The 27501-nt window shown below is 46.5% G+C and overlaps 1 protein-coding gene across 1 annotated transcript in view; it reads left to right on the top strand.

Annotated features, from left to right (window-relative positions):
- Window positions 1–27501, top strand: part of MYO1A (myosin IA) — a 359821-nt gene that overhangs the window by 160779 nt on the left and 171541 nt on the right. The window contains exons 9-11 of the mRNA XM_086959948.1: window positions 7190–7293; window positions 19140–19287; window positions 23956–24074. Coding sequence (XP_086816074.1) covers window positions 7190–7293; window positions 19140–19287; window positions 23956–24074 — 371 coding nt within the window. The remainder of the gene's footprint in view (window positions 1–7189; window positions 7294–19139; window positions 19288–23955; window positions 24075–27501) is intronic.

Genomic DNA, 27501 nt, shown 5'->3' with positions numbered 1-27501 from the left:
CAATCCCAGTAACTACCGTCCTATCTCCCTGCTTCATTGGATGAGCAAAATCCTCGAGAAACACTTCAATAAACACCTGACTGAGTTCCTCAAGAGTAACCATCTGCTCGACCCCTCCCAGACGGGCTTCCGCCCCAAGCATGGGACGGAAACCGCTCTGATCGCGGTAACGCAAGAAGCCAGGGGGATCTTGGATCGGGGGGGATCAGTGGCAGTCATCCTCCTCGATCTAAGTGCCGCTTTCGATACGGTTAATCACAGAATTCTACTGCATCGACTCCTAGCCTGAGAGTGTCAGGGACAGCAATAACCTGGCTCAAATCCTTTTTGAGTGACCGATCATTCCTGGTCTTCGAAGGTGACACCGTCTCCCTCAGCAAACCCCTGGGCTGTGGGGTACCACAGGGCTCATCCCTGAGCCCTACGTTATTTAATGTGTATATGAGCCCACTAGCTGAGATTGTCCGTCCATTTGGTATAAAGATCATCACATATGACGATGACACTCAGCTAGAGGTATCCCTCAATCAGCTTGACAGCCAACTAGCACGGGTCAATCTGAGGGGCTGCCTGAAAGGAGTCAACAACTGGATGACCGCTTCTTGTCTCAAACTTAATGGAGACAAAACGAAGCTGATGCTCCTCGGTAGCTCCGTCTCTCCCACGATCAACTCAATCTGGCCCGCCTGCCTCGGTCTTCCCCCAACACCCAAAGACACTATAAAAAGCCTCGGCGTCTGGCTGGATAAATCTCTTAGCTTCAACAGTCAGGCAATCAAGTTATCAGCCACCTGCTTTGGCCTCCTTAGACTTCTCAGGAAGATTCTTCCCCTCTTGCCCTTCGAGGCTAGACAGATCGTGGTCCAAGGCTTAATCCAGTCCCGCCTTGATTTTGGCAATGCCCTATACCTAGGAGCCCCTGAATATACCATACGAAAACTCCAGATAATACAAAACTGTGCTGCCCGAACTTTGCTTCAGCTCCCCCGCCGCCTCCCAGCAAAACCCGGCCTGAGAAGCCTGCAGTGGCTTCCTGTCAGGGAAAGAAGTAATTTCAAAACTCTCTACATCTCCCATCAAGCATTTTGGAAAGCGGGCCCGGTCATTAACCACTCCTTAATTACTCCTTATCATCCTACCAAACAGCTTTGCTCTGCTCATGCCTTCCTTGCCACAGTTCCCCCAATTAAGAGATCAAGATGTGGAGGCCTGTCATTTTCTTACAACGCCGCTAAATTGTGGAATTCTCTCCCCCTTCACCTGAGATCCGACCCCAACCTCCTTTCATTTCGTAGACAGTTAAAAACCCTCCTCTTTAAGAAATCTTTCTAAACTCCCGATGCTAGGAGCCTCACCAGAAAGCACTTTTTTTTCTAGCACTAGGACGCCTCAGAGCAGCCACCGCGCTTTATAAATCTTCTTTTCATTTCATTTCATTTCAGAACCCCAAACAATACAATTCACGAGACTGATGAAGCCCCACCCTAAATGCCAAAACAGCTTTCTCAATAGACACTGGAAATTGACAAGGTGCATCAGAAGGAGTGTGCTAGAGCCCAGCAAATGGAGGAGAAATAAGAACTCCTGTGACTAAACATCAACCAAACAATGGCAAAGCCAATAGGTCTAGTTTTAGCTAGCGTGCACTGTTTTTCAATAGCTTTTTTCGGAAACGCAAAAAATTGGCAAACATAAAAATATCAAACATAGGAGCGGCCCCAGCAGGTCAGTCACACTAGCCCTGTCACTGTGCACTCCTTTTTAGGCAGCTGTATACACGTGATAAGGAAAAAAGCCTTCACTCCCCGAGCAAGGCAGTCAGTGGATGAAGTGGGCCCACCCGCTGCCCAATGCTCTATGCTGTGGTGGGTGGAAACCGAATGAGAACGCCATATACACAGACTAATGATGAAGAGTGCTGACTGTAAATCCTTATGTGGACGTACGTAAAGCACAGCTGAGCAAAGAAAGAAAAAGGAAACACTCACTGGCCTAGGAACTGCAGAAACCTCGGCCCAGAGGACAAAAACCTTAACTCAATTAATCTTTCCCATTCACCCTCTAAGATCGAATGGACAACAGGCCTCACTGACTGGGGATTCATAGGGGAATAAGAGTGGGCAGGAGCAGGGCCTGACTGGGAACTCAAACCAGCCCTGGCAATTGCTCGGACCAGCCCTCTTGGTCAGGTGGGATGGGGGCTGCAGGGGGTGCACGTCAAAAACACTGCATCTGCAAAACTGGCCCCTGTAAGAAAAACGGCCTTACAGGGGTCCAAAACCGGCCCCCACCCTGGCTGCCCACCGGGGAAATGCCCAGTGCCCGTTATGGCAAATCCGGCCCTACACAAGGCTTCACATGGTGAATGTTCTGAGCTCTCTGTAAGGGTTGCGACATGAGTGGGGCTGGGGTTGCAATACTAGAAACCCAATATTTCTTTTGGTTTCAGCCCTCGTTTCTTGTTCCAGTTGTATTGTGTTCCGTATGTTGGAGTGTTGGTTCATCTTGATAGCAGATCGGATGGGGTCTGGCCTCGGTGCTCCCTGGGGATGAAGCTCCTCACTGTTCTTCCTCCTTCTCCTCTCATTGCCTCTGACCTGGCTCTGGCCATCTCACTCAGACCACTCCATGCAGGTTCCAAGGACGGCACGAGGGGAGGTTCGGTGATTTAAGGTGTGGGGTCTGTCTTTGTGGTTTGTGGGGCAGGCATATACATTGAGAATGGGTGAATGAGGTACTGAGCGCTGTTTTCTCGGGTCCACTGTGAAGTTACAGAGTGGAGTAGCTGTGTCGTTGTGAATGTCGTCATTGCAAGACTATGAGGGGAGGGTGTCAGGCAGGTGCATTGCGGAGAGTGGACAGACAAGACAGCTTTGTTTGCCCTGTGTAGGTAACTTGGTTAGAACCTTGCTTGTTGTGCTGTGGAGTTCGCACACTACAGTAGCTGGGCAGTTTTAAATCTGTAAACCATGGAGTGTTTTTTCTGAGTTTGCATGTTTTGGGTCAATACTGTCACAATTGCTTTGTAATCATCAGGTTTACTTTGGGGTGCATGATTTTCCACCTTTTTTTCGGAATTTTCTCGAGTGAGAACCCTCCTGGACGCCCCTTTTGACAGTCATGCTCACTAGCTCCGTGATGCAGAACACATCGCATCAGCAGCTTTTGCGCCTTACCACTTTCCAATGTCGCCAGCCACCCACCACTGCTCGGAGCACACTTCCCTCAAGAGCATGAGAACTGCAAAGCGAGGCCATAAGGTTGCAATAATCTTCATATTCGAAAGAGCTTCTGGCCCCTATCTGAGCAGGCTTTTCCATAAAGGGGCCTGGCCTGCAGCCCTCTTTTCAAAGCAATGACTTTGCACATTTTCCCGGGGAATCCGGTCACCACCCCTTCCCTGGGGGCCTCGGCGGTGTGGTGTTCGTCGGCTACCCTTACTCTTGCGGGTTCTTGGGAGAGTGTAGAAGCACCTGTCGGGTCTGTGGATTCACTTTCTCCTGGTGGCCTGAAAGGCATCCTGCCCCAGTGAGTGGACCTCTAGGCACTAAATATGGGTAGAAAGGTATCGTACAGCGTAGGAGTGATAATATACGGGAAGAGGAGGAACTGCAGGGGTTAGAAGAAAGGGAAGGACAAATATGGGTGAGAAAGGTAATAGGGTAGAGAAGAGAAGTGGAAAGGATAATCCGTGTGACAGAAACGGCAGAAGAAAGAGAAAAGTGACACGATAGAGAAAACAGGGATTGGATTGACAACAGCTGATCGTAAATAGAGATGTGTACACAGGACGAAGACGGCGACATGATCACCTACCACTACATAAAAGACACCAGTTGAAAAGCAGTACCAGCTGGCGCTCCAGGACGAGGAGACGGTTAGCAATTTCAGAATAAACTCAATTATTGCCCCTGGAGTCAGAGAAAGGGCGGATATGGCTGCCAACAAGTAATGGCCAGTTTCCATTTCTTGTGAAGCGTTCACGTGCGCGGCGCTTCCCAGTAAGTTGCACCTCTTGTCTAGATAACTTATCTCACATGCATCACATCTCGTATCTGCGCACTGTGCATTTTTTATCTGAGATAATGCACAGTGCGCAGATACGAGATTATCTGATTGCAAAATGCAAATAACACTTGACTCACCTGGCAGCGGGCGGCACTGGCAAACCTTCGGCAGCAGCCAGGGACTGTGGACACTCACACTGGGACAGGCAGGGCCAATGTGGGGTGGGGGGGAACTAGGCTAGAAATAATTAAATTATAGGCAGTGTGGCGATTGCGAGAGAGGGCCTCTCGCCGTCACGGTCTCTCTGGATTCTGGAATTGGGGTCTCACACACTTTATTGTGCGGGCCCCAATGCGCATGTGTCACCACCAACAACAGCCGGGCCCGCCCACCCCCACCCCATTAAGGTGGGTGAACTTAACTAACTGTAAACTAAAGACTGGGCAGGCTGCGCAGATGCAGCAGCAGCGGTGGAGACATCTGCGATCAGCTCGGTGCACGCGACCCGACCCACCTCTTAAAATGGCCCTGAGACTGCTGCACTTAGATTAATTAAATTATGCTTTTTTTCCCCACGGAGCGAGGAGACAGTGAGAAGGAGCAGACGCAGCCATACAGTAGTAAGTAAATAGCGACTTCACTACTGTACTGAGTGCAGTACAAAAAATCGGCCCCGCCCCACCCAGCAACAAAACCGGCCTGGCCCAAAAAACGGCCCCCACCCCTGGCAGCCTACCAGGGGATTGCCCGGTGACGGGCATTGCCAGTCCGGGCCTGGGCAGGAGGTAAGGTTTCTAGGAGAAGAAGGAAGATGGAAGACGTGACAGGGAAAACCCCAAACAAACCACATCAGCCCACAGAATATCAGAGGGGGTGGGGAAACAAGAACTAGGCCTTTGGGAATCACAGGGGGATTCAGGAACCGAGGACACTGGACCGGGTAGAAATCTCCTTCCAGCTCAAGTCTCAGCCAGAGAACTGGTACCAGCAACCTATGCCACCCACCAAATCCGCACACCCTCCACCAGCACAGGGTGTCAGAAGCCCTGCACCCCCACGGAGAGACAACCCAAATATATATTAACTCTACACAGTTGTACAAGCCCCATACATACAAATTCACAGAGAAAACCCTGCAATCATTCCACACCAGCTGTACTCATTGGACACAGGCATGCCTAGGGACACCGCTTTCCACAGAGTATTCACCCTGTGGACACACCTTCAACGGCAAACAAACTCTTCACAAAGGTGTAAGTGCTTTGGTGCAAATTTACAAGCCCCTTGCATCATTTTTGTGGCTTAGTTGCGTCACTTTTTGTGACGCAGCAGCAGCGTAAAAATGCGGCCCATTTACAATGTGACGCATCTAGGGAGATGCGCCACATTGTAAAGCCCTGCGTCACATTATACCTGCGTTAGGTATAATGTATGCAGGGTGGGTGTTCCAACGCAAAAAAGCCTGGTAGAAGAGACGCAGGGAAATCTACAAGATTTCACTGGGCCACTTCTAGGACGCCACTGAGTCAAATTCTTACACCTGCTTGAAGCAGGTGTAAGGAGTGACGTAGCACAATGAGGCTAGGCATCCCCCTGCATTGCTGGAGTTGAATCGTGCTTGCGACACGACTCCAGCAATGCATGTCTTTTGTGTCAACACATGCGTCAGAATTTCTGACGCATCTGTCAATCCTTGCGCCATGGTGCGCTGTATTGTAAATACGGCGCTTCCATAGTGGCGCAAGGGGTTTCTGGAAGTGGCGCAGGGAAAGTGACGCATCTTCCGAGATGTGTCACTTTCTTGTAAATTTGCCCCTTGGTAAGCAAGTGCTTTCCAGAAACTGCATAACAACACATAATGTAACATAACAGAAGGGTAGAAAGGAAGCAAAGAGAGAGTGCAATCAGAAATATTAGAACAATTACAGCAATCTAAAATAAAAGCAGACTGACAATTCATGAAAAAGCATTATCCCCATTTGTAGGCCTGTCTGGAGACAGTTTAAGATATTGCAAGAGCGCGAGGCATTGACACACAGTAGACGTAGAAGAACTGCCGGTCAGCTCGCTCAGCCATCGCCTGGTACAGCTGTCAGTCACATTTTGCATCAGATCACACAACAGCCATTATGGGTTGTCACTCTCAGACATGGCGTGTGGGTAGTTCCTCTTTCCTGGCATGTGACCATTGCATTGGGGCAGGAGGTGTACGTGAGGTCGCCCAGGGAGATGCATCCTGTTTTTTGTGCAGCACTCCATTGGTTTGATGCTAAGTTTGTTCTCTGTGAATACTTACATACATGCACCCCTCGTACATCAGCAACAGGTCTTCAGCAAGCCCGATGCCATTAGCATCCCTAAGCGTTCCCGCTGACAGACACCCATGCAGGGAGTGCTGCACTCTAGTGGTGGGGACTGCAGAGGTCAACTGAATGCACAAAAAAGTATATACATAAAACATATTTACTAGAGCCGCCCCGCCTGCAAGATTGCTTAACGGGTAAGGGGAAGCATTGCATGAGACACTAAGTCAGTCAGTATTCTCTAAACTTTAACAGGCTGAAGAATATGCGCAGACACTTGGGACCCGATTCACAAAGGTGCCCGCAGTTGTGGCGGAGACCCTGCAGTCATGGTGGAAACCCCGCAGTCGTGGCAGAAAACCCCGTAGTCGTGGTGGGGGGCCGCACTTGTGGTGGGTTCTCTGGATTGCAGTTTCTTATTCCGGAGGTGCCGCCATGACTGCGGGGCCTCCATCACGACTGCGGGGCCTCCATCACAACTGCGGGGCCTCCATCACAATTGCGGGGCCTCCATCACGACTGCGGGCCTCCATCACAACTGCGGGTCTCCATCACGACTGCGAAGCCTCCATCATGAGTGCTGAGGCCCTCTATGAATCGGGCCGTAAGTATTTTTTTAGGGTATGGAAGTGCCATTAACTAAATGCTGTTTGACTTGGTCGAGGAATGGGTATCTTCAGGTATAGGATTGGTTGTACATCGCCAAGAACTACTGAGTTGTAAGCGAAGTAGGGTTTTGCCATTCACTGAGGCCTGATTTTAAAGTTGGAGGTCTAGACCAGTCAATCCCTGACCCTGCTGCCCTCAAACAAAAATTCATCCCTGGTCCACAGAATAAATAACAAAGTGCTTACGTATCATGTCTTCCTCCCCAACAGAAAAACTGAAGCTGGACCCAGACTGCGGCAAGTACGCCTACCTCAACAAGGAGTCGCACAGCCTGGAAGGCATGGATGACGCGGAGAAGTTCCGGGAAGTTCAGGTATGACAGCACTGATGGATCGATGGGAGGGTTGCAAACAAGTGTCCAATCATGCAGGAAAGTGTCCTCCATCCCAAAAATTCATTACCAGAACACAAGAGATCAACCGACGGACAAGATGGTGCAGAGAAGATGGCATTTGATCGATCTGGCCTGATACGCGTCTTAAAATCCATATATGTAATTTGTAACCAATGTCTCGATATGGTGTGGATTTCCAACTCCTGTATCACTCTATGCGGTGGACATATTAGTGCGAAGGATCATGTGCAAATCCTGAGATATACAGCATTGAGGCCTAGAAGAATATACATTATGATATCCCTATAGCTGTGGATGTCGTTTAGGTGTAAGCAGGAGTACCCACGGGTAGCAGCTGTGCTACCCTTGCACCACACTTGCTGCCACTGGTCTCTAGAATCATGACAGCCACATTAGATGCATAAAACAAGCAAGGTTCCAAGAACCCGCTTTACTTCTTGCAGTTTTAATTCCTAGATCTTGCCTTAGCATTTCAGACGAAAACAGGAGGCGGTTGAGGCGCTAAAGGTCTTCCAATAAGTTAATCCTGTGATGGTGTTGGGGTGAACTGGTGTGTGCCACGTGTGCTGTCCCTAGTATTTTGGTAAATTTGCACCTGTGCCTGCAGGGCCGAACTGGAAAAAGAACTAGCCCTGTCAATTTTGTCTGACCGGCCGAGCAGGGTTGGGGGGGGGATCTGCTGCCCTTTACAGTGGCCGATATTGCAGCACTGCAGCAAAACCATCCCCCAGTAGCAAAAATGCCCCCCACAGGCCCAAAACAAGCCTCCACCCATCCGGTCCACCGCAGTGGCGTAACGAAATTTGAGGGGGCCCCCTGCAAGATGCATGGAGGCCCCCCCCCTAATTTCGTCTGGAACTCAGGCGAAATTACTGTGCTGAGGGGGCTCCCTGGTATTAACCAGCTGATATAACTCTGTGTGTGCGCCTCGGCACCACCATGCCTGGTACTAGCGGCTTCCTATGTCTTCAGTACCCCGTGTCTACCTGTGTACTCAGTACCCATGGTTTCCTGTGTCCTCAGTACCGGTGTCTTCCTGTGTCCTCGCTACCTGTCTTCCTGTATGCTTAGTACCTATGCCCGCTGTAACCTTGTCTCCCTGTGTCCACAGCACCCTGTGTCGTCCTGTGTGCTCGGTATCTGTTTCTCCCTGTGCCATCTGTACCTGTGTCTTGCTTTGTCCTCAGTACATGTGTCTCTCTGTGTCCTCAGTACCCGTGTCTTCCTGTGTCATTGGTACCCTTGCCTTCCTGTGTCCTCGCTACCTGTCTTCCTGTATGCTCAGTACCTATGCCCGCTATACCCTTGTCTCCCTGTGTCCTCAGTACCCGTGTCTTCCTGTGTCATTGGTACCCGTGTCTTCCTGTGTCCTCGCTACCTGTCTTCCTGTATGCTCAGTACCTATGCCCACTGAACCTGTGTCTTCCTGTGTCCTCTGTATCTGTGTCTTCCTGTGTGCTCAGTATCTGTGTCTCCCTGTGTTCTCAGTACATGTGTCTCTGTGTCCTCAATTCCCGTGTCTTCCTGTGTCATCGGTACCCCTGTCTTCTTATGTCCTCGGTACCAGTCTTCCTGTGTCCTCAGTACCTGTGTCTCTCTGTGTCCTCAGTACCCGTGTCTCTCTGTGTCCTCAGTACCCTTGTCTTCCTGCGTCCGTGCTACCTGTCTTCCTGTATGCTCAGTACCTATGCCGCTGCACCCTTGTCTTCCTGTGTCCACAGCACCCCATGTCTTCCTGTGTCCTCTGTATCTGTGTCTCCCTGTGCCATTAGTACCTGTGTCTTGCTGTGTCCTCAGTACATGTGTCTCTCTGTGTCCTCAGTACCCATGTCTTCCTGTGTCATCGGTACCCATGTCTTTCTGTGTCCTCGCTACCTGTCTTCCTGTATGCTTAATACATATGCCCGCTGTATCCTTGTCTACCTGTGTCCCCAGCACCCCATGTCTTCTTGTGTCCCCGGTATCTGAGTCTTCCTGTGTGCTTGGTATATTTGTCTCCCTGTGTCATCAGTACCTGTGTCTTGCTGAGTCCTCAGGACATGTCTTCCTGTGTCCTCGCTATCTGTCTTCCTGTATGCTCAGTACCTATGCCCAGCTGTACCCTTGTCTTCTGTGTCCACAGCACCCCATGTCTTCCTGTGTCCTCTGTATCTGTGTCTCCCTGTGCCATTAGTACCTGTGTCTTGCTGTGTCCTCAGTACATGTGCCTCTCTGTGTCCTCAGTACCCGTGTCTTCCTGTGTCATTGGTACCCGTGTCTTCCTGTGTCCTCGCTACCTGTCTTCCTGTATGCTCAGTACCTATGCCCACTGAACCTGTGTCTTCCTGTGTCCTCTGTATCTGTTTACAACAAGGGGTGGTGAGGGACAGGGTCTCTGAATTAAGCAGAAAACTCTCACCCAGTCAAGAGATCAGGGCTAGATCCAACACCGTTTTTTAGCTCACTGCACCATCCCAGTTTCAGAACCTGGCTGTATGCAAATTAGTCTGTTCCTGTCCCAGTGCATGATGGGAACAGGGCAAACCAAACTACAAAAGCCAATTCTTACACTGGGAAGGAAACAAGCTCCCGGGGACCGGTTTCTGGCATTACAGCCGTCTTCGGCCCGGTTTGCTTGAATCCTGATGGTGCAATGAGCAAGGGACTCATGTCTGAGTATACCCTTCCACGCTTAGGGTGGACAAAAATATTTACAACAAGGGGTGGTGAGGGACAGGGTCTCTGAATTAAGCAGAAAACTCTCACCCAGTCAAGAGATCAGGGCTAGATCCAACACCGTTTTTTAGCTCACTGCACCATCCCAGTTTCAGAACCTGGCTGTATGCAAATTAGTCTGTTCCTGTCCCAGTGCATGATGGGAACAGGGCAAACCAAACTACAAAAGCCAATTCTTACACTGGGAAGGAAACAAGCTCCCGGGGACCGGTTTCTGGCATTACAGCCGTCTTCGGCCCGGTTTGCTTGAATCCTGATGGTGCAATGAGCAAGGGACTCATGTCTGAGTATACCCTTCCACGCTTAGGGTGGACAAAAATATTTACAACAAGGGGTGGTGAGGGACAGGGTCTCTGAATTAAGCAGAAAACTCTCACCCAGTCAAGAGATCAGGGCTAGATCCAACACCGTTTTTTAGCTCACTGCACCATCCCAGTTTCAGAACCTGGCTGTATGCAAATTAGTCTGTTCCTGTCCCAGTGCATGATGGGAACAGGGCAAACCAAACTACAAAAGCCAATTCTTACACTGGGAAGGAAACAAGCTCCCGGGGACCGGTTTCTGGCATTACAGCCGTCTTCGGCCCGGTTTGCTTGAATCCTGATGGTGCAATGAGCAAGGGACTCATGTCTGAGTATACCCTTCCACGCTTAGGGTGGACAAAAATATTTACAACAAGGGGTGGTGAGGGACAGGGTCTCTGAATTAAGCAGAAAACTCTCACCCAGTCAAGAGATCAGGGCTAGATCCAACACCGTTTTTTAGCTCACTGCACCATCCCAGTTTCAGAACCTGGCTGTATGCAAATTAGTCTGTTCCTGTCCCAGTGCATGATGGGAACAGGGCAAACCAAACTACAAAAGCCAATTCTTACACTGGGAAGGAAACAAGCTCCCGGGGACCGGTTTCTGGCATTACAGCCGTCTTCGGCCCGGTTTGCTTGAATCCTGATAGTGCAATGAGCAAGGGACTCATGTCTGAGTGTACCCTTCCACGCTTAGGGTGGACAAAAATATTTACAACAAGGGGTGGTGAGGGACAGGGTCTCTGAATTAAGCAGAAAACTCTCACCCAGTCAAGAGATCAGGGCTAGATCCAACACCGTTTTTTAGCTCACTGCACCATCCCAGTTTCAGAACCTGGCTGTATGCAAATTAGTCTGTTCCTGTCCGTGGAAGGGTATGCTCAGATGTGAGTCCCTTGCTCACTGCACCATCAGGATTCAAGCAAGCCGGGCCGATGACGGCTGTAACGCCAGAAACCGGTCCCCGGAAGCTTGTTTCCTTCCCAGTGTAAGAATTGGCTTGGTAGTTTGGTCTGCCCTGTTCCCATGATGCACTGGGCCAGGGACAGACTAATTTGCATGTAGCCAGGTTCTGAGCTGGGATGGTGCAGTGAGCTAAAAAAACGGTGATGGATCAAGCCCTGATCTTTTGACTGGGTAGGAGTATTCTGCTTAATTCAGAAACTCTGTCCATCACCACCCCCTTTTCTGAATCGTTTTGTCCACCACAAGCGTGGAAGGGTATGCTCAGATGTGAGTCCCTTGCTCACTGCACCATCAGGATTCAAGCAAGCCGGGCCGATGACGGCTGTAATGCCAGAAACCGGTCCCCGGAAGCTTGTTTCCTTCCCAGTGTAAGAATTGGCTTGGTAGTTTGGTCTGCCCTGTTCCCATGATGCACTGGGCCAGGGACAGACTAATTTGCATGTAGCCAGGTTCTGAGCTGGGAAGGTGCAGTGAGCTAAAAAAACGGTGATGGATCAAGCCCTGATCTTTTGACTGGGTAGGAGTATTCTGCTTAATTCAGAAACTCTGTCCATCACCACCCCCTTTTCTGAATCGTTTTGTCCACCACAAGCGTGGAAGGGTATGCTCAGATGTGAGTCCCTTGCTCACTGCACCATCAGGATTCAAGCAAGCCGGGCCGATGACGGCTGTAATGCCAGAAACCGGTCCCCGGAAGCTTGTTTCCTTCCCAGTGTAAGAATTGGCTTGGTAGTTTGGTCTGCCCTGTTCCCATGATGCACTGGGCCAGGGACAGACTAATTTGCATGTAGCCAGGTTCTGAGCTGGGATGGTGCAGTGAGCTAAAAAAACGGTGATGGATAAAGCCCTGATCTTTTGACTGGGTAGGAGTATTCTGCTTAATTCAGAAACTCTGTCCATCACCACCCCCTTTTCTGAATCGTTTTGTCCACCACAAGCGTGGAAGGGTATGCTCAGATGTGAGCCCCTTGCTCACTGCACCATCAGGATTCAAGCAAGCCGGGCCGATGACGGCTGTAATGCCAAAAACCGGTCCCCGGAAGCTTGTTTCCTTCCCAGTGTAAGAATTGGCTTGGTAGTTTGGTCTGCCCTGTTCCCATGATGCACTGGGCCAGGGACAGACTAATTTGCATGTAGCCAGGTTCTGAGCTGGGATGGTGCAGTGAGCTAAAAAAACGGTGATGGATCAAGCCCTGATCTTTTGACTGGGTAGGAGTATTCTGCTTAATTCAGAAACTCTGTCCATCACCACCCCCTTTTCTGAATCGCTCTGTATCTGTGTCTTCCTGTGTGCTCAGTATCTGTGTCTCCCTGTGTTCTCAGTACATGTGTCTCTGTGTCCTCAATTCCCGTGTCTTCCTGTGTCATCGGTACCCCTGTCTTCTTGTGTCCTCGGTACCAGTCTTCCTGTGTCCTCAGTACCTGTGTCTCTCTGTGTCCTCAGTACCCGTGTCTCTCTGTGTCCTCAGTACCCTTGTCTTCCTGCGTCCGTGCTACCTGTCTTCCTGTATGCTCAGTACCTATGCCGCTGCACCCTTGTCTTCCTGTGTCCACAGCACCCCATGTCTTCCTGTGTCCTCTGTATCTGTGTCTCCCTGTGCCATTAGTACCTGTGTCTTGCTGTGTCCTCAGTACATGTGTCTCTCTGTGTCCTCAGTACCCATGTCTTCCTGTGTCATCGGTACCCATGTCTTTCTGTGTCCTCGCTACCTGTCTTCCTGTATGCTTAATACATATGCCCGCTGTATCCTTGTCTACCTGTGTCCCCAGCACCCCATGTCTTCTTGTGTCCTCGGTATCTGAGTCTTCCTGTGTGCTTGGTATATTTGTCTCCCTGTGTCATCAGTACCTGTGTCTTGCTGAGTCCTCAGGACATGTCTTCCTGTGTCCTCGCTATCTGTCTTCCTGTATGCTCAGTACCTATGCCCAGCTGTACCCTTGTCTTCTGTGTCCACAGCACCCCATGTCTTCCTGTGTCCTCTGTATCTGTGTCTCCCTGTGCCATTAGTACCTGTGTCTTGCTGTGTCCTCAGTACATGTGTCTCTCTGTGTCCTCAGTACCCATGTCTTCCTGTGTCATCGGTACCCATGTCTTTCTGTGTCCTCGCTACCTGTCTTCCTGTATGCTTAATACATATGCCCGCTGTATCCTTGTCTCCCTGTGTCCCCAGCACCCCATGTCTTCTTGTGTCCTCGGTATCTGAGTCTTCCTGTGTGCTTGGTATCTTTGTATCCCTGTGTCATCAGTACCTGTGTCCCGCTGAGTCCTCAGGACATGTGTCTCCACGAGTCCTGATTACCTGTGTCTGCCTGTGTCATCAGTACCCATGTCTTCTTGTGTCCTCGGTACCAGTATTCCTGCGTCCTCAGTACCTGTGTCTTCCAGTGTCTTCAGTATTGTCATCCTGTGTCCTCGCTACCTGTCTTCCTGTATGCTCAGTACCTATGCCCGCTGTACCCTTGTCTTCCTGTGTCCACAGCACCCCATGTCTTCCTGTGTCCTCTATATCTGTGTCTCCCTGTGCCATCAGTACCTGTGTCATGAAGTCCTCAGTACATGCGTCTCTCTGTGTGCTCAGTACCCGTGTCTTCCTGTGTCATTGGTACCCGTGTCTTCCTGTGTCCTCGCTGTCTTCCTGTATGCTCAGTACCTATGCCCGCTGTACCCTTGTCTTCCTGTTTCCACAGCATCCCATGTCTTCCTGTGTCCTCTGTATCTGTGTCTCCCTGTGCCATCAGTACCTGTGTCTTGCTGTGTCCTCAGTACATGTGACTCTCTGTGTCCTCAGTACCCGTGTCTTCCTGTGTCATCGGTACCCGTGTCTTCCTGTGTCCTCGCTACTTGTCTTCCTGTATGCTCAGTACCTATGCCCGCTGTACACTTGTCTTCCTGTGTCCACAGCACCCCATGTCTGCCTGTGTCCTCAGTATCTGTGTCTCCTTGTGCCACCAGTACCTGTGTCTTGCTGTGTCCTCAGTACGTGTCTCTCTGTGTCCTCAGTACCCGTGTCTACCTGTGTTCTAGCTACCTGTCTTCCTGTATGCTCAGTACCCTGCCCGCTGTACCCTTGTCTCCCTGTGTCCACAGCACCCCGTGTCCTCCTGTGTCCTTTGAATCTGTGTCTCTCTGTGCCATCAGTACCTGTGTATTGATGTGTCCTCAGTACATGTGTCTCTCTTTGTCCTCAGTACCTGTGCCTTCCTGTGCCATCGGTACCTGTGTCTTCCTGTGTCCTGTCTGTCTTCCTGTATGCTTAGAACCTATGCCTGCTGTTTCCTTGTCTCCCTGTGTCCACAGCACCCCATGTCGTCTTGTGTCCTCGGTATCTTTGTCTCCCTGTGTCCTCAGTACCTGTGTCTTACTGTGTCCTCAGGACATGTGTCTCCACGAGTCCTCAGTACCTGTGTCTGCCTGTGTCATCAGTGCCTGTGTCTTCTTGTATCCCCGGTACCAGTTTTCCTGTGTCCGTAGTACATGTTTCTCCACGTGTCCTCAGTACCCTTGTCCCCCTGAGTCCTCAGTACCTGTGTCTTCACGTGTCTTCAGTATTGTGTAATCCTGTGTCCTCGCTACCTGTCTTCCTGTATGCTCAGTACCTATGCCCACTGTACCCTTGTCTCTCTGTGTCCACAGCACCCTGTGTCTTCCTGTGTGCTCGGTATGTGTCTCCTTTTGTCCTCAGTTCATGAGTACATGAACGTGCCTCACTAGGGTATATCAGTGGAGCAAGACATAGTTCTGCTGTCTGTGGCCAAGCGAGGGATAGCTCTGCTGTCAGCAGCGAGAGAGGGTGCAGTCAGCTGAGGAATGGATAACTGAGGTCTGACAAAAGCGAGGTAGCGCTGCTGCTTGTGATGAATGACAGAAAGCTCTGCTGTCGAGACAAGTGAGGGGGCGGCTCACTGTGCCGGACTCTGGGAGTGGGGAGTGTATTCTCTGTCCCAGGGCCTGTGTGCAGACACCTAGGCAGATTGCAGGGGCACGGAGCCCCGCCCCTGGTGGGGTCGTCCCCAAGTCCCTTGTGGGAGCAGTGGGATGGGTGGGTATCTGCAGCCACCGGGGTTTTAATAAATGTCTAGGAGGAGGGATACAACTCGAAGCTCGACCCGCGCCCCCCCGCCCCCCACCACCACCCTCCAAGCTGCCCCCTCATTGCTGCTGCTCTCTACTCCCCTCCAAATCTGAGGTGTACCGGACCTCTTCCTTAATTTAGTCTTGTCTCGCTGCAGAACTGGCTGCACCCCCAATCCTGGCACCTCTGACTGAAGAGAAACAATGTCAGTTGTTACTTTGTTTCTCTTCATTCAGAGGGAGGGGGCGAGGGGCTCAGAGCAGGCTGCAGACAGCGTGCACCTGCTTTGAAGGGAGAGAGGCTTGCTTTAGCGCAAGCCTCTCTCACAACTCTCACTGAAGAGCTGAGGGGGGGGGGGGGCCTGGGCCCCCTTCATTTAATGAAGAGAGTGGGGCCCCCCCTGCACCGCGCGGCCTGCGGGGGCGTTTGTTACGCCCCTGGTCCACCGGGAAAGCGCCTGGTGCCCGCTACGACCAGTCCTGCCCTGTTACTAAGGACGTTTGCCTGGAGTATGCTGTTGCCTTATACGGTTATAGTGAGCAAGGGCTTGATTATTCAACCAGTACAGTGGTAATTCACAGCTGTTTGAGAGTATTGACTCTGATTGCAGCTGCTGAAAGTAGTAGTACTACTAGGCCCTGCTAAGTTGGCGAACGATTACCCGAGAGCTTTTTCAATCTGCGAGGATCTGAGAAGTTATTGTTTACTTTTTTTAATGAAACCCCCACACTGAATTATCCTCAGGTGTCATGAGGAGGCGTTTGCTGGATTGGGAGAACCTGTGGGTCATTATTCAGAAAAGGCCTGTCTACTAAGAGCAATGTAGCATTAGTCAGGATGTTCCAGAAAGCCCTTCAAACTCAGACCTTTCCACTGCTTTGTGCATTCATTAACTTTTCAGATTTACACATCAGGTTGTTGTGGAATCCGATACTTCGTTTGGGGGGGAGGTTCTCTTGTGCTTACCTGAGTGAACAGAAAGTTATCGTGACATGGAGAGAGAGGTTGCATGGGCAGAAACATTGAGGCATGGTGTGTGTCAGTGTGTGCTCGCACTGGTACTAACCAGGATGGGTTTCAAATAAAATCTAGATGTGCTGAAGGAATATACAGTTGCACATAGAGGCAGGGGCTATCCAATTGTTCAAGGGGCTGAGGTAGATTATAATCATAAAAAACTGTCCCGGGGACATATTTAATCAGAAATATCTCAGAAGGAATATGCTCTATTCAGTGGTGTTTATTATCTCATGACCACGTTTCTACATTCATAAAACGCCGTGCACCCACTTGCATATGGTCAACATATAACATATACCAATATTTACCAACACATTTAAGATAAAACATAAAACAGGCTATGAGAGGCCTAAACAGTGTTCCTCATAGTGCAGTCCACAGAGGGAGAAAGGATTGTTGTTTTTCATGGACAGAGTCTATGTTTCGGTCCTATTACGGTATTTCTCTAGGACCATCGTCCGAAGATAAAATGGTGCTTGTCACCATTGACTATGAAAAATAGTGCTTTAAAACATATAGATGGAGATGCAGCTTGTCCATAAATCTACTGCTCATCCCGGGCAATATTGTGATGGAAAGTTTGCAGAACAATCTCTTCCAAAGGTCACAAGTACTATTTTGAGGAATATACAGATCATATTTAATGAGTTAACAATTTGAGATGCGATACAGTTGGGAAGTTAATGATGGGTGTTAGGGGTTATTTAGGAGCAGAGAAGGATGGCGACTGTTTCCAAATATTTATAATTCGGCCTGTAATATCATTATTTTAGCCAACTCTCATTGTGTTTAGCTGCATCCACAGAGGCAAAGAATGGACTGAATCTTTATGGAGGTGTTTCTGTTTTTCCTTTAAGCGTAGTCTGCATCAGGTGGAAGCACCCCTAACAGGGAATCCTTAGGTCTTCAGCTGTTGAAGTTATTAGAGCTGCCAATGGCCCTTCTGATTAGGTAGATACGCTCATGCGTTTTCCTTTTTGGAAGTTCATATACATGGAATATCACCACGACAGAGCTCTCTCGTTACTGAATTATTCAAAGCGAAAAGAAACATTTATTTTCCAGATTTGCCCTGAAAGTGGACATGTTGCTATGTTGGATAAGACTATTGTACTCCTCTCTCTCTCCCTGTGGGCGTGTTTCTGGTTCATATGTGGCAGGTTGTTTCAAACATGGAGGCTTGGAGGCTTGGGAGCCAGCAGAAAGATGTGCATCGGGGGAGTTGTCGGCCAAAATTAACGTGGTGAAGTGAAGTTGAAACAGAAGGCCGTGGGATCACAGCATTGTTGAACTTGGGCTACTAGAGGAAAATGGTGCTGTGGTGTTTCAGTGAAAGGTCCAAGAAACCCCTCTCTAGGGTTTGCTGACTCATCTTTCAGAGGGAGGGACTTTCTAAGTGGGAAGTCTACTCTTCCCATGGGTGCCTGCCAGTGTTATTTCTCTTACTTTTATTGTGGTGTCCCCGGACCCGTGGGTGCCATTGTAATTATTTTCAGATAGGGCATCTAGTCGCCCCTATACAATTTATAGTGACTGAAGTTTCAGTGTAGTTCTATAAGTATGCCTTAGTTTCTACTCTGCGGTGGATGGTTTCTCAGTAATTTATCAGGTTCTCTTTCATCGGGTTTCATAGCTATATGTACACAGACAACAAAACGAATTGGTGAATTGAAACACCACTTTCGAATCACAGAAAATTCCTCCAATTGCTCCATACTGTCGTTTTTTAGATTGCCTCTAGCATTGGAGAAAGGTACCGGCCATATTTAGATTATTTTTGTCCCACCGCTGGGACAAAATGCGATTACAGACGGGGTCGCACGCATTTGTGCATCCCCTTCTGTAGTATTTATAATGCAGGCGCACATGTAGCGCCACCCTATCATGAAAGGACATTCCCTGAGGAGGGATTCACTTTGCCTATGCGCCCGTGCCATATTACTGACGTGGGTGCAGAGGCAAACATGCCTAAAGGCAGCCCTCTGGGGGGATAAAGGTGGTCCAGGGGACCACCCCAGACATCCCCTTCATGTGGGTGCAGTCACTCACTACATCTGCCTGCAATGGGATATCCCTATCCTCTTGAAAGATCAGGTGATGGGCCGCTTGCAGTGTGAAAAACGTAGCAGCTTTGAAGCAGCCATTCCGTATTTCACTTGAATGCTCCGCCCCTGGGCAACGGAACTTAGCGGCAGCCCTAGGGGGCAGCGCATTCTCCATAATAGGGCGCACTTGCCTTGTTTACGCCTGGCACACCTTTTGAAGGGTGCACCGTGGCGCAAACAGGGAAAGTGCGCCTTATATATAATACAGATCCAGGTGTTGAATTGTGCCCCTATGATAGCTATGTATAGTTCCTATACAATAATGGTGTTTTAGTTCATCTGTAGTAGCACTTTTCATGTAGTTTAACCTCTACTGTGGTTATTGTGTACCTTTGAACAAGGTATTCTGTTTACTGGATCCAACATATCTTTGTAAAATATTTGTGTTTGTATATAGACTGTGGTATTTTATGCTACTTATGCTATTGCCTATGTTGTTGTGGAAGGTTTTCACTCTTGATCCATGTGTGCACGACATAAACATCAATGAAGGAAGAAAATCTAAAGATAACATTTTTGGCTGCATTTTCTAGAAAATACTTCAACTTGCATGCACTACTTATTGACAAAGACATTGAAAAGCTTATTTAAAGAAAAAATCACTCTCTCTGTGCCCTGCAGAAAGCCATGGATATCATCGGCTTCTCGGATGAGGAGGTGACCTCGCTCCTACAGGTGGTGGCTGTCATCTTGAAGTTGGGCAACATTGAGCTCGAGGGCAAGTTCCAGTCCGATGGCATGAGTTCCAGCTATATTGTGGAGTCAAAAGGTCAGTGGCTGTCGCACGACCCTTATTCCACATAATTCCTGCTCATAGTCTATTCACATCAGTGTCTATGGCTACTGCTTCGATTTTGAACCATCCCATCATTCGCTTGCCCACCCCACACCTTGCTTGCAATATTTATGAATAGTGCAGTGTTGACAGCCCTCAAGCACAGCTGTCAGTGCTTGTCACTCTTGTGGTTTTTAACACGGACATCTATCTCTATGCCCACCATGCATATGGTCCGCAATGTGGCTTATAAGTCCTCAGTTGATTAGAAATGCATTTTATTAACCATGTCTTTCTGAATAAACACCTTCAGAATTGTTCTGTGTAATTGTTGAATTCAAATCTCTTCATATTTAAATAGTTTCATGTTCATGTGACCATTTTATTTACCCTTTGCATTTTGAGTTGACAGTGTTCTTCAGGCGTGACACCTGCTATTGTGGAAATAAGTCTTGTAACTTCAAATATAAAGAATATTTCATATATAGTTACTTAATGAACTTTAACTACTAAACATAGCAGTATTTACTTGGTGATATTGTCAACAATTATATAGATGAACCTCTGTGATCAGTGTTTTATTTGTGCACAGTACGCCTGGAGACCGCATTCTTCCATTATGCACAGTGAGCATTATGCACATACAAGGTCTTCACTTCTTCCTTGCCAATGTACCTGTTACAAATCTATTCTCCATGCCTGTTGTAATCGTGAACATCTTGTAACATCAGTTGAACTAAAAATAAAAACTCTTTGCTGACTCATTAGAGACCTATTAAACAAATACAGCCAAATTAAATCTTCCATTTACACTCAAATTACTTTTTCATTTAGCCCCTTGGGTGCATGCCCCTGTTTTCAATTAATTTTTTTAGCCCATCATACTACTCATGTTTGTCTTTGTCACATTCTCTTATAATTAAGATTACCTTCAATTCGTAATTAGAATTGATTTAAACTATGATAAAACTCTTGCTATCAAGATCCCTTTACTGCCAGTTTGAATTCCGTTTTTATGCTCAATCCACTTAACCTTGACTTTAGGGACATTTCAAACAAAATATACAGTTTATAATTGCATGCTGCTAAGGATCTTAAGAAGATTTATAACCACTATGAGAAACACATATGTAGTCAGTCTGAATGATATTATTGCATTGTGAACATTGCAGACACAGGTAAGTATATTTCTTTTTGTTACTCAAATGTTCTATTTCGTTATTATCTTGTTTAGCATGCATAACTATGTTTCTTACATTTCCAGACCTTTGATATGAAGTGGTTTGGTCACAGATATGTCTCTTATCTCATCATCTTGTTTTAACATAGTCCACTGTTTATTTAAGATTCGTCTAATCTCATGACTAGATTTAGACTATTTGAAAACTTACACCATGTGCTTCATCTCAATACAGTTTTCTGTGTTTGTTGTAATTTAATTCAATCCATTTTCCCAATATTTTGTGCAGCTGTCTGTAAAATTGTTTTAGGTGATACTATTCGTTGACATTTTTCCAAATTTTTTTTTGTGACTGTGAGTAGATTGATAATTTGCATTGCGAGCTTGGTAGATGTTTTGGAAAGGCTCTGGGTGAAAACGGTTGTATTACAATGTAGTATTTTGGTCTGTTATACAGACTTCTGTTGATTTTGTTTGCTCTTGATACTCAAGTCTACAACTAGAAAGTGTATTTGTTCTTGATTTACGCTTCGAATTAATTTCAGACAAATATATACTTCATTCAGTTTTTAGGTCGAGCCGAGAGTCAGCACGCATGTTCTGCTCCGCGAGGCATGCTGTATCCACTATATGGGCATTGATCCAGCCTCTCGCTTCCCATTGGTTCTTTTGTATGTTTGCCTAAATACCCTTCCTTTCTGTGACTAACATTGACATTCGTCCCTCCTTTCGGTGGGTGGTTCCTGTCCCTGGCAACAGGCCCCGTTACATGTGAAATTGCTCTTCTGTCTACTTCATTTTGTTTTTGCACGTTTTCTGTTTCCCAATTGGGAAGGCTCTCCTCACATGCATCACACACCCTGTTACTGCTTTGTCTACACCGCCACCCTTTCATCTTCCTTCTTCCCCTTCCAGTCCGTGCCACCCTGGGGGACAGGAGGTGGATGTAGGTGCGGGCCATTGAGCTTTATGTTTGTTAGGGTATACGTTTATCTATCATTGCAGCCGCTTTGGGAGGACACATGCCTTTTTTTGGTACATGAATTTCTTTGATGTTTGTATTTGAAAGTATAAATTGTAAACTAAAGGGAAGTTTTTCCCTGTACTTATTCATGCGGCATGTATAGTTTTAGTATTTTACGAGTTTTGGGGCTTCACGGGCCCAAACACAGTACAGAGGTGGAGTTGCGGTTGGAAGAAATATTTACCTATTTATTTTAGACAAACAACTGTTTTGGTCTTGTTTGCAGAAAACACCACTGCTTACCTCCTTCAAAATAGACTGTGAACGTTATAAAGCTCAGCCACTGTTCTCTCACTACACAGACTCTATCTCTTCAAAATTGTGATTGTTTAGCGCTTCACACGCTCCACAGTTGCTACCCTTCATTTAAATTGATGCTTTTTTGGTTGAAATTCTTAACACTATCCATGCAGCGTGGCACCCGCTTCACGGTAGCCGCAAAGCATACAGGATGTAGGCACCATATCCTAAGTCTCCCAGTTCCAAAGTCCACAACCTGCACTAGATGAAAGTGTAAAATGCTTCTGAAAAACAGCCATACAGATCTAATTTTAACACATTCAGTTAAAAACGTGCTTTATCTCGTTTTGGTTTTTTTTTGTAGAAAACACAGCTATTTACTTTTTTTTTGCAATTAGACAGTTAATGCACTTTTACTATACCTATTCCATCGCTCAAGTTGTAATTGCAACTACAAGCAACAAAACAATTATATTTGCAAAGTGCATAGACGCAATTTAAATTCCCTAGAATTAGAGTCCTTTCTTTGAAATGCTTATCTAAGGTTATTGGTTTTGTGTAATTATAAAACAAATTTATATTTTGGGGTACTTTGGAAGCGAAGGTTTTGTGCTTATTTCTTTTAAAGAAAGAAACAAATAGCTCTTTAATTACTGAAAATGCCAGCTTACCAATGTTCATGTTTGTGACTTTTATTTTACACATTTGAAAGGGAAAATCACAATAAGAAAGAGCAGATGCACCTTTTATTGCTACATCGGCCAACTTTGATTCTTGAGAACCAAGGCTTGGATCTACTGGTGATTTCTCATCCTGTAGGTTATGGTACCTTACTTTATGTATTTGTGCTGAAAAACAACACAAATGACGGATGTAACCGTAATATCAATCATAACTGACATGCTAATGTACTGCATCATATATTTCAAGTAGGCCCCTTTGAAAACAAAGCCAGCTTTCCTACGCCATGTGTGAACCCATCCTGGCGCTGCTTTGATAGAAAAAGTGTGAGGCAGCCATTTTCTTCAAAAGCGCTGAAGGTAGTTGAAAAGATGAAAGGTACACCACAGTGACTGTAAAACACAGAAACAAACGTTTTCTCCATATTTCACTTTTATCAGATTGTGGTTTTGAACTGCAATCAGTATTACGCTTTATTTTTAGGTGTAAAACGTGTAAAAGGCGGAATGTTTCTTTTTATATGTCACAAAGAGAGTGTGTGTAGGTAACATATCAAAGGTACAAACGAAAGAATCCAATAAAAATAACATACTACCTTCAAACACAAAAAGTTTTCAGGTAAAAAACGGTTATACACGTACTAATTTAATGGTGCAAATGTAATAAATTATAATATTCAATTATTCAGCCTTTCATGCACAATATCAAATTGGGGGTATAAGCAGACAAGTGTGATATTTTATTACAATCCAAACAGATTCACTGCTTACAAGCTCCCATAAAACCTAGAAAAAAATGGTGTAGAGCAGCACAATGTCTTGGTACTAAAATGTGAATGTTAAAATGCAAACATATTGATGATTTCAACATTATTCATCACGTTCTTGTCCTGATGATGACCTGCTAAAGGACTATGGTCGAAACACCGTCAACGCCTTCCCTGGCAAAAAATCAGAGGAAGCATTGAATGTTTTTTGTTTTTGTATATCATTTTCTCTTCTGTTGCCACTATTATTTTTTATGCTTACACCAAAGTTTGTCTTTGTTATTGACATATGTTTGTGTACTTTTAGGAGCACTTTCTGTATTGTCATGTATTTGTATGAAAATAATTTCTATTAAATGAAGAACTATTTTTGATACATTTCTTTAGGGTACTATTTCATCATTTCTTTGATAATTGATATGAATAATTTAAAGTTACTAATGTTTGTTTTTAATTAAGAGTCTGAACCATTGTAGCTCTCATATTGTTTATAAGCCCCAGGTTTGGGTGACGGGGCGGCCCCTGTTGGTTGTAATCTTTATATGCAAGCAAGGAATTCAAAGTGTTCCAGGCCTCCTCTTTACAGTCACTGACATGGGCTTCCAAGAATACTCCAAACATACAGGTCCACAATTCAAAATGTATTAAAGAACCACCCACAAGGTATCAGATGCTCTGTATAGTCTGAGGAACTTAACAGAATGTGGGACTATATGAATGCTTCATATAGACTGTTTAACAAATTGCTCACTGCTGCTTTTCCCTCCCTAGCCCTACAGGAAGTATGTGGGTTAATGGGGCTGGACCAGAACGACTTTGAAAATGCCCTCTGCTTCCGCACCGTGGAACCCAAGGGTGACCGGGTGACCACCAGCCTGGATGCAACACAGGTAAGACCGCGAGGTACCCTGACGGCATACCTGCCAACACCTCAACTGCTTCCACCTGCCCCCCACCCTTTATTTTCTCCACGCTCGTCTTCGCCATTTTCTACTTTACCGCCCTTGTAAATTGCCCCATCACCCTTACACTTTTTAGTCTTTCTACAAAAATACTTGTGTTTTTGTTGCAAAGTATACCTCTACTGCAAGGCTTTACGACCATAACACTACATTCCTTGTCCTACAGTTTTATCGTTATAGACCTATATGACATCCAGTCTATAATCGCTGGGACGCGGTGCTCCACACTTTCAGTTTCCCTGCTGACACCCCCTATATGATTGCATTTATCGTTGTTATCTGCTCTGATTATTTTGTACTTACTTCATACGTATGTTGTCAATTGCAAAGCACTGAATGGATGCACAGCCCTTTGTAAATATACACTAGTACAGATAACAAGCATAGGAAAAGCAAGTAGGTCTTGCCTGTGCGTGATCTATTAGCTAGGTCAATGTTTTTTAGCCATGTTGTACCACAGCATGTTTGAAAGTTAAAAAAAAAACTGCTAGGATACAGCCACTAAAAAATTAATGCTAGGATACAGCCAGTGTGGACCGCTTCATAGTGCTTTTTTAAAAATGTATTTTCAAACATGCTGCACATGCTGTAAAAACAAAGTTTACAAAATCAATACATCTCACATAGGCGAGACCTGTTGGCTTTGCCAATGCTTGTGTTTTTTAAGCAACTTGAAAGATAGGGGCTTTGTCAATGTTATGGCCAGGGATGCCAATTTTGGAACAGGGGAACCTGCTTTGAGTCCCGGCTTCAGCGCCACATCCTGTGATACGGGGCACATCAGCTAATTTCCCTGTGCCTCATAAATGAATGCTATCTTTTGCAATGAAACTGGTGATCACATAGAGTGCTGCAAAGCCGCTGAGCTGGTACTGTATATAAGAAAGCCATGGACAACAGGCAACGGGACGAGAGGGACTGACGGGGCAATAAGCAATTGGACGGGGCAACAGGCAACGGGACGAGAGGGACTGACGGGGCAATAAGCAATTGGACGGGGCAACAGGGCAAGAGGGATGACGGCAACAAGCAACAGAGCGGAAGTGAGAAAAAGAATGGACCACAATCCGAGCGCAGCGCAGTAGAGAAATAAACAAGAAGAGAAAGCAAAAACGGACCTTCTGGCCAATGAGAAGCATGGACATGAGAGTGACGACGAAGTTAACTAACGTTAAGTCATGTGAGGGCTCCAAGCCCCCTTTTAAGTTGAAAATAGATCTTAACAAGCAACAGCACGTGTTCTGTCTCAGGCGAGACCTAAAAACTGAAATTGACTGGCTCGAGGAACAACCTGTCTTGGAAGCAAGTTTTCTGTGTGTAGGTACACTATGTAACCCCATGCAGAAGCTGGGTAAATAATATGTTTTTAATAAACGGTGCCCCATAGGGAAGTGCTCTGATTAATTGTTCTAGAAAACTGGTAGGTACTGGATTAAGTGAAATGTATGTAACAAATATGTACCTTTAATAGAAAGATTAAATAGAAACAACATACGAAAATATATTTAAACTGCTTAGCCGGGACAACTATCCCCACATTGTTTATGCTAGTGATATATGTTAAGTTTACACCGAAAGATCAGTGGAAAGTGGAGAAAATTATGCGTGCACCTATATATCTCACACACAATAGAGGTGGTGCATAAGCATGCGCCATCAGTCTGTACATTTAATGGAAAATGAGTTGATAACTTTGTACAGTGAAACAGATATATTGTCAGTAGAGGTCATCTACTGAGGGAACAGCTGTTAAGTATGTTTCAGTCCTGAAATGTATTCACTGGAGCGTTCCTCAGGTCAGGAGTCTGTAGCCTATTGCTGGGGACGTTTGTGTTGGCTAAGATTAATAATTGTCATCTACTCTGACATGTCAACCTGGTCTGATCATCTGTTTTCTGCTTAATCTTAGTATGAAGGTTTGCTTGTTAAGAGGAAGAGACCTTTGCCTTCTAATGCCAGCCCTCCTTTTGATTTATGTATTTAAAAAGTTTTGCAGTTTTTTGACTGATATGACTCAAGGCAGGGATCTACTTAGATATTTAGGTAAAGCTGCTTTGAAGCTTACCATGTCAAGGAAAAATCCCTCCCTGAGCAGCTGGGCCTAGAAATGTTTTTGCGGTTGGCATGCATGAAATCTTGAAAGCAAGACTATATTTTGTAACAACCCTTTAGGAGGAGAAGCTGAGGCAACTTTGTAAGCAGTACATAGAACTTTATGAATGTGGTTAAACCAGTAAATTATGTGTTCATTTAAAACTGTAAAGCACACCTCCCTCCATAAGGGCGTTCAAAAAGTCATAAACGCTTGGAGTTATTATGGCCTGGTCTACCCTTGTGGGTTGTATGATATCGCTCCTTCAAAAGCTATGAGCTCCTTAATGATGTTAGGGTACAAATAATTTATGAAACCAATAAGCTGGAGTTGTAAAAATAAGATGTGTGCAGGTGATGGCGGGCACAGTCACAAATGATCACGAGATTTTAATTTTTTGTGTGGCTGGGGCTTGGGGCGCAATTGCCATCCTTCTCATTAAGTCCCCAGCCTCAATTAAGGTGCAAACGAGATCAGGTGCTTTATTAGTTCCATTTACGATGCACACTTCGAGCACACATCGGTTCAACTTCCAGCCTTTCTCCTGGTGGCTTCAAATGCATATTCCTCACCCTCTCTCAGAATGCTACCCCACATAGAACTCTCTAAATGCGTCGCCAGACAGTCACTGACAATAGCAAGAAAGCTACATTACAGCGATGCATTATATTTATGTGGCTGTATGGAGAGCGGATTACGCCCCTTCAATCACTGGATGAAACTATGGGCCAGGTATAGCAAGCCTATTTGAATTTGAATGTAAAAAGGCATTTTGAGCATATGTACAAAGCATTTTTGCAGTCTGAAACAATTCTGGTGGTTTGCTACCATAAAAATATGCAAAAGCACAAACTGTAATTCGGTTACACATCACCGAATCACAGTTTGTGTTAGTGTTTCGGTATTTGGAAGGGGCATGTTTTGGGTGTCCCTTTCAATTACAGAATTACAGTGGTATGTATGAATGTTTTGCAACCAAATTACCAGCCGTGGTCAGTGCAGGTAACAGCGGTGAGGCGGTGGACTGCTTAAGGGGGTATTTTGAGGGACGATGCTGAGGGAAAATGAAATAAATAATTATTTTCTCTCTGCATCATCCCTCGAAATACCCCCTTACCTGGCCCAACTGCCTCACCGCTGTTAACTGCACGGACCTCGGCTGCGAATTACAGTAGCAAATCATTCATATTGTACCGACACCTCAAAAGATGTGGTAACCATTGACAAATTGGAAGGGGTCCCCAGGGAATGCTGGAGACCGGC

The sequence above is a fragment of the Lissotriton vulgaris genome, chromosome 1_1 (genome assembly GCF_964263255.1).
Source record: "Lissotriton vulgaris chromosome 1_1, aLisVul1.2, whole genome shotgun sequence".
NCBI lineage: Eukaryota > Metazoa > Chordata > Amphibia > Caudata > Salamandridae > Lissotriton > Lissotriton vulgaris.
Note: the sequence above shows the minus strand (reverse complement) of the source record. Positions and strands in the feature narration are given on the sequence as shown.